Here is a 7,336-nt window from a genome sequence, read left to right as displayed (position 1 = left end):
CCTGGCTCCCGAAGAGCTCCGGGAGGAGCTGTCCCAGCCCTTGGCCTCGCTGAAGGCACGGAGTTGGGTGTTGGGTCTCTCTCAGTGCAGGGGCCATGAAGATCAACCAGAACACTGTGCTGCAAGGAAAGAGGGTGACGCTGGTGCCATACACTTCTGCACATGTGCCCCGGTATGTGGTCCGTGTCCTCCTCTGATGCTCTACACTGATTTTACTTCTCTATTTTAAGGAAGTGTGGTATTCAGAAAGAGCGCTGTCTTGGCAGCTGCAGGGCCCTCTTCCCCCTGGAAACCATACCGCAGAAAGAGCACTCATAGAAAGGCAGTCAGTTTTGCCCTCCATGCTCTGCAGCAGACACCCCTGGCAGGTCTATGCTTTTTGCCAGGTCTGCTAACAAAAAGAACTTCATCTCTGCCACTGTGGGCCCACAGAAGGGGAAATAACCTGGCTGTGAGTGAACCACCAACAGTTCTCCTTTGATGTTCAGGAGGAGAGCAAAACCAATGTGTAAAGCCAGATGGATGTTTGATAAACTGGAAGCAGGCGTGCAGGCAGCTTGTAAAGTGCTGGCCTGGGCAGCTGCAGCCTCAGCACAAAGATGCCACAGTCAGTCAATTTGTCAGTGGCCGGGAGATGTATCAATCTCAGTGAGAATGAAATGTGCCAGAACTGAATGCTCAGTACTTTTAAAAACATCATGTTTGCATTGGACACTATTCAGGTAAAGCTACAAAATGAACAAACTAGCTAAATTTCCATGGACAACACTGATTCCTGTGTTAGATAAGGGAGAGAAGCTTGCCGATACTTTTTAAGTTGCCATGAATGCCAGGCTTGTGTTTCCAGAAGCAGTTTATGACAACCTGATCTGTGGAGTGCTTGTGGAAATCAGATGGTGATGCAGGAGCTCAGGCAGTGATCTGGTTCTGGGTCCCATTACCAGGTACCATGAGTGGATGCAGTCGGAGGAGCTGCAGCGCTTAACCGCTCAGCCTGGAGCAGGAGTATGAGATGCAGCACAGCTGGCAGAATGACGCTGACAGTGAGGATCTTGAATGTTTTCTGAGGGTGGGTGGGAGTGGTGAGCAGGTCCCTTCTGGCCTGTGAAGGACCCACAGTGGGCTGAGGGTGCCCAGTGAGTGGGCAGTTTTACTTGCTGAAACACGGGGGATGTGAGATCTTCTACAAAAGTAGCTTCAATCTGGCTTTCTGTTTATAGCTGGTATATGCTCAGGGAAATAGAGGATGTCCAGGGCTGTTGGTGTCCTTTCTCTGCAGTTTTTCAAAGATCACAGTGATTTACTTCCCACAGCATTATATGCTGAGCTGCTGCTGCATAGTCAATGCTCTCCAGGTCTGATCATGTTAAAAAGGTGGAAGGAGATTGTATTTTTTCTTGAGAAATTGAATGACTTTATAATTACTTGATTGAGGTGTGTTGACTGAATTGGTTGCCTGGCTCTCCTACAGGTCATGAATCACTGCCTATAAAAGCCTGGTAGAGATAGAGTGAGCTGCACAGGGTACTGGGGCTGGCAAAGACCTCAGTCTGGAGCATTTGTCTTAGCTGGCATTAAAAGTCTTACTGAAAGCAGCAATAATACAGAAGAGGTGAATCACTGGATCTCAGTCTCTTATGCCTCAAACAATTCTTTGCCCAAACTTGCTGGAGTGAGACAAAGCAGAGACCTCAGTCATGCGGTGAAAGTTTTCCTGCTCCTTAAAAAGACTGCTTGTAGTCTTGGTGTGTACGTCACCCTCACAATGGTTTTTTTCAGAATATTTCTTACATTTCTATGGATGGGAGCAGGCATACTTGGTGTGGGAGGCCAAATTATTAGCTCTTCCTCACTGTTAACATGAGGAAGATGTTGTTCCTCTGTCCACGGCATGCCTTTACTTTCATCCTTCAATAATTGGTGAATAATTCTCAGCATGCCCTGAAAACGCTGCTGTGTTTTTGTTTTCCCCAGAGTGCACCTTCATTGTGCTGGACACAGAGCGGTGGTCCAGGCAGGCGTGTGCAGATGAGGACTGCATGGTGGGGGATGTGAATCTCTTCCTCACCGATGCTGAGGATCCAACGCTGGGCGAGATTGAAATTATGATTGCAGGTCAAGTTCTGCTTTCTAGGTTGGGCCTTTGTCATTGTGGCTAAAGCCAGCTGCAGACAGATGTTATGTGCAGCAGCTTTTCATTCTCCTTGCTTTACCATGGCTGTTCAGTCCCGATTGGCACCCTTTGCTGGTCTGGGTCACAGTATCTTCTGAAAAGTATCTGCCATGGCCGATTTGTCTCTCGTAACTGGATGCTGACTTCTGTGGTTCTCTCTTTCAGAGCCCAGCTACCGAGGCAGAGGGTTTGGCAAGGAGGCAACTCTGATTATGATGTCCTATGGTAAGGGTGGCTCCATGCAAGGGAGCGGGAGTACAGTTGGGATGTGATCTAGCAGCACATATTCCCAGTGATACAGACAGCATAGTAAGGAATCCATCTGCCCCAGAAACTGGGGTACTGTGCTTTCATAGATGTGGCAGCTGAGCAGATAATAGAAATGTTTTTCTTCCTTTTGCAGGAGTAAGAAACCTGGGGCTCACTAAATTTGAAGCTAAGATTGGTCAGGAAAATGAAGCCAGTATCTGCATGTTCAAAAAGCTTCATTTTAAGGAGGTGTGGTAACAACCCATCTTCTACCCAGAGAATGTGATCAGCGATTGTCCTGTGACAGGGATTGAGCTGCTTTTCCTCTGTATGATACAGGTTGCTGTGAACAGCATTTTCCAAGAGGTGACGCTGAGGCTGGATGTCAGTGACCAGGAGAGACAATGGCTCCTGGAACAGACAAACCACGTGGAGCAGAAGAGCTACACTGAACTGAAGCTGCCAGCTGGGGTGCTGGAAACCCAACAGACACATCCACACACAGGCGTGGTTTCCAAGGAGTAGTTGGATGCTGTTGCGAGGTCTGGCAGTGGAGACCACCAGTGAGCCAATGCTGCACTTGACTGTTTTGATCTGACTCCTTTGATTCTTGTCAACTTTGCACCTTGTTGCACCAACCAGGAATACAGCCTGAAATTTGGGCCTGGAGAACAGCCACTAATTCACAGGCTTGACTAGGAATGACTATAACCTTTACACGCTGTTCCAGCGGAGCCTAAAATCACCAGCAGTTAATTGATTCCTGGTGCCACCAGTTTCTGGACACACAGCACCTACTGTTCCTTCTTCCACTGCCCTAAGAGTGGGTTTCATCAGTTTGACAGAGGCAGTCTCAGTGCACTGGTAGCTCAGTCTGTTTTCTCTAGAATAAAAAGAAATGACAAAGATCTGAGGTTTCCCCGGAAATACCTGGGAGAAGTGGGGCTCAGCTGCTTGGTTTGGCTGATAAAAGGGTGGTTAAAAGTTGTAACAGACAGCAGAGACTCTTTGAACCCTATTTTCTGGTGTGTGGTGAGTTGCAAAGGGGCACTACTGGGTCCAGGGACACGAGAGGCCCAGGTGTGGGTGAGCACAACCGAAGGGCAAGTTAAAATGATGAAAATTACTGATACCAGCTGACTGAGACTATAGCAGAGCCTTGCCACGATGGCTGTGCAACAGTGGGGCCTGGCAGTTGCAGGAGGCTGCCAAGATAAAGCCCATTGGTGAGCTTCAGGGCATGCTTTGGACCTGGAAACCTCAGGCCATGAGCAAAGGGATGTTGCACTTCATTTTACCAGGTTGCTTTTAGGGAAGCAAGGAGGAGGAAAACACAACCGAAGGGAGACAAAATAGCAATCCCCTGCTTCAAGCAGCTCAGGAGTTACTCTGCTGAGCCTGGAGGCTGCGTTCACTGCTCTCCAGTAAGAAGAATGGGGAGGGTGGAAATTCTACTAGGGGCAGATGTATTTAGGGCAGGAGGTGGCCAGCCAGCCTCTGCTGTGAGATATCCGAAATCTATTGCTGAAAGAGAGGCACTTGCCTGACTCCCACTGGACAGACTTTATAATGCAGTTATTTAGCCTGACCTTCCCTGCCCTGCACAGCTTGCTCTCCACAGCAGGGAAGCTTGCTAAGAGGAGAGGACAGAAAGTAGGGAGGATAACAAGTGACGCTCTTGCCTGTTTTCCCACTGTAATAGCAGCCAGAATGGCTAATTCTAGACCAGCAATTTGTTCTGGTTACAAAGTATCAGGTTTTTAAAACCCCACCCGGGGGTGGTTTTAGTTGGAGATTGGTAGACTGGAATTTTTAGTGTTGCTGTACCTGTACTTTTAGGGCCTGGGGGTTTTAGTTTTCCAATTTTAGTTCATTTAAATACATCATTCCTGTGACAAACATTAAAACCAAGCGTGGGAACAGTGTATCGTTGTATTTTAAACAAGCATTTAGCATGGATTCAGTTGTAGCAAAAGCTTTGCCTAGTAATAAAGTGAAGAGCAGCTCTACTTCCAGCTGGGATTACCATGACGAGGTCTACTAATCCTCATGTTCTCGGTCACCTGCAGCTGGCAAGAGTGGATTCTGTCCCCCAGGACAAGATTTGCAGAAGCTCCTGGGTGAATTTCTGGCTCTGCACTCCTTCCCTGGAGCATTTCATCCCTTTGCTGGAGGATCAGGGTCAGCATGCTAGGAGAAATGTATCTGGGGCAGGATTTTGGGATTTGCTCCCCTAGAAAGTGACCAAGGAGGGAAAAAGTGAAACTGTGCTGCCCTCCCCAGCCCTGCCACAGCTCCTCGTGCCTGGACGGTTGCTCTGGAGCTGGCGAGCACCCTGCGTGGCATCCCCGGTCCCCCAGCAACGCCACCGCACTCCCCTGCCTTCATGGGCGACTGGAAAAAACCTTCGCCCTGGCAACCCGAAACAAAGTTGGGTCTGTCCTGGAGCCATAGCCCTCCCCCAGGCTGAGGGCATCCTGTCGGGACTCAACCAGGGTTCTCACAGTGAACTGGTCCCCAGGCTGCTCTGACCAGGCAGAGATGCAAAAGATGCTCATGGGATCCTCTGGATGCCCCCACTCCTGCTCCAACCCACAGCATTGCACACCATCCCAGACAGGGACACCCCACTTGCCCCAAGGAGGTGAGGGTGTGAAAGGAGGGGACAGGGTCTCACCTCTGCTCAGCAGCACCGCCGCAGAGAGTATGACTAGAGGACAAGGCAGGTTGAAATTGGCTCCCCCAGCTTCCGGCAGGAGTGACAGCCTGCATGTCCCCCACAGATCTGGTGGCGCAGTGTCCCTTGGCTGTCATTTGAGCTGGATCCTGGTGGGGCATCCTGGCCCCACCATGTTGTGCCCCCACCACTGAATCATCACCAACTCCATGCTGAAACACCTCTCTGCCTGTTTTCCTCTGCTTCACACCCCTGGCAGGGCTAAGACCCATCAATTTAGAGGTACAAGCAACCCTCTACCCACCAATGCTCACTGCCTTCCTCCACCCCAGCATGCTTGGATTCACCCCAAATCCCCCCAGAAGGACCTGCACTTTTGGGCTCCCCCCAGCAGAGCTGCACTCTCCAGCCAGGCCAACAGATACAGATTAGAGCCCTGCATCACCCTCCCAGCACTCCCTGGGGGGATTAGAGCCCTTTAATCATCCCAAGGCATTAACCTGCACTGGGAGCAGCTGGTCCCTCCCCAACCCCCTCAGCCTGGCTCCAATGGGTGCTGAAGGGGGCACCCAAACCAGCCCCAGTGTCCCCCATCACCACGAGCATTATCTGCAGCATGACAAGCCCCTGACAAGCACCCCCCACACACACATATTCTTGGCCTGCGGAAGGATTTAGCCTTAAACCAGACAGGTAAAGTCAGGAAGGTTTATTCCAGTAAACTGAATTTCTCTTGAGCTTGACAATACAACACCACCCGATCACAACACATGGAAACAAAACATCCACAGGAAGAATTTCCACAAAATACATTAAAAAAAATAAACAGTGTGATTGGAAAACTCTTATTTTGGAAAAAAACAGTCTATTGAGAAGCCTTTAAATTAAACAGTGTTGGATTGAAACCCTGATCAGCTCTGTCTCCAGGAGTGAGCAGGAGCAAAGGAGATGATTATTGCTTGCTGTGCTGACTCCAGACACCCTCTCCTCTCCCAAAATAGCCCTGGGAGCAGGGTGCTGGGGGCTCCCCGCTGTGGCAGGCACCTGTGTCCCTCCTTGCACCCAGGGGATGAAGGGACAGGGTCATCGTGGACGGAGCTTTGCAGGTGGGGGTCAAACCCCCAGGGAGAAATGGCTGTGGTCGGTGGGCAGGTAGGTGGAATTTGCTAAAAGTCACTAAAAAAGCCTCAGGTTTTGCAGTTAAAGGGCAATTTGGGTGGGTGGGAGGCTCAAATGGAGATGGGGTATGGGGGGGAAGAACCAGGGAACAGCAGGGATCAGAAGTGTTGGGCATCAGGCCACCCCTAATCCCTGATCTCCCCTGAACCCCTCCTTGTGCCTATGGGAGTGTGCAGGACCTTGAAGGCAGGCCTGGAGGAGCCCCCCAGGGATGGGCTCACGGGAGGAGGCAGCCCCTGAGCTCTCTCCAGCCTAAAATCACCACCCAGGACCCTGCTGTGGGGATGCTCACTGGTCACTGAGCCCCATTTCCTTCGGTTGGGTTGGGGGGAGCAGCCCTGCAGCCCTTCCGGGAGTCTGTGGCGGGGAGGAGGGGGATGCAGGAGAGGTGGGTGCAAGGCCAGGGGGACTGGTGGACCCTCACCCCCCTCGTCCCCATCCCAGGGCCTTCACAGGTTGCTGAACAGTTCGTTTTTCTTGCTCCAGTCCATCTGGGGTGCCCGCTTGCTGGTGCGCTTCTGGTGCGCCCGTTCCTTGGCCACCGCCAATGGGATATCGAGGTCCAGGAGGGAGCCGGTTGCTGAATGGCGTTTGTCACCCTCCTGCGTGTCGGACTGGGGGATGAGAGACTGCGTCAGACCCGCTGTGCTCCCTGCAGCAGCCCCATAGCGGGGGCTTAACTCAGGTCCCGCTCTCCAGCCACTGCCTCCCTCTGGCATCCCCAGCCCTACCTCGCTCTGGGTCTCGCCAGATTCAGGGGACACTGCCAGCGGCACAGGGCTGGACGGGCTCTCAGACACTGAGTTGGACCGCGACTCTCCACCATTTTCCTGGGGGGGAACAGGGAGTGTGAGTGGGGCAGCTCCAACCCTGAGGTTTGGGAACAGCCCCCAGAGCTGCAAGTCCCACCCAGGGGGCCGCAAAATCCGTCCTCCCCACACATAATCCCCTGCGAGCTCCAGGCTCATAAATACCTTCAGTGCGGCCCATCTGGGGCGGGGAAGGATTAAACCCAGCCTGACCACCCTGGCTTTAGCGGGAGGAGGAGGAGGTGGAGG

At 51.9% G+C, this 7,336-nt stretch overlaps 2 protein-coding genes across 2 annotated transcripts in view; one reads left to right on the top strand and one right to left on the bottom strand.

Annotated features, from left to right (window-relative positions):
* Positions 1-95: 95 nt before the first annotated feature.
* Positions 96-2,947, top strand: NAT9 (N-acetyltransferase 9 (GCN5-related, putative)). Its single transcript, XM_010188479.1, is given in 7 exon segments — positions 96-172; positions 945-983; positions 985-1,043; positions 1,975-2,115; positions 2,339-2,398; positions 2,577-2,671; positions 2,762-2,947. Coding segments are annotated over 7 exon segments (657 nt in total).
* A 3,780-nt stretch (positions 2,948-6,727) lies between these two features.
* LOC104543792 (Na(+)/H(+) exchange regulatory cofactor NHE-RF1-like) overlaps positions 6,728-7,336 on the bottom strand; it is a gene marked incomplete at its 5' end in the record, with an annotated part of 2,632 nt that continues 2,023 nt past the window's right edge. Inside the window, 2 exons of the mRNA XM_010188478.1 lie at positions 6,728-6,892; positions 7,010-7,108. Of these exons, the coding sequence (XP_010186780.1) occupies positions 6,728-6,892; positions 7,010-7,108 (264 nt within the window). The remainder of the gene's footprint in view (positions 6,893-7,009; positions 7,109-7,336) is intronic.

Source organism: Mesitornis unicolor, unplaced genomic scaffold (assembly GCF_000695765.1).
Source record: "Mesitornis unicolor isolate BGI_N332 unplaced genomic scaffold, ASM69576v1 scaffold37727, whole genome shotgun sequence".
Taxonomy (NCBI): Eukaryota; Metazoa; Chordata; class Aves; order Mesitornithiformes; family Mesitornithidae; genus Mesitornis; species Mesitornis unicolor.
This window is presented reverse-complemented; position numbering and strand designations above follow the sequence as displayed.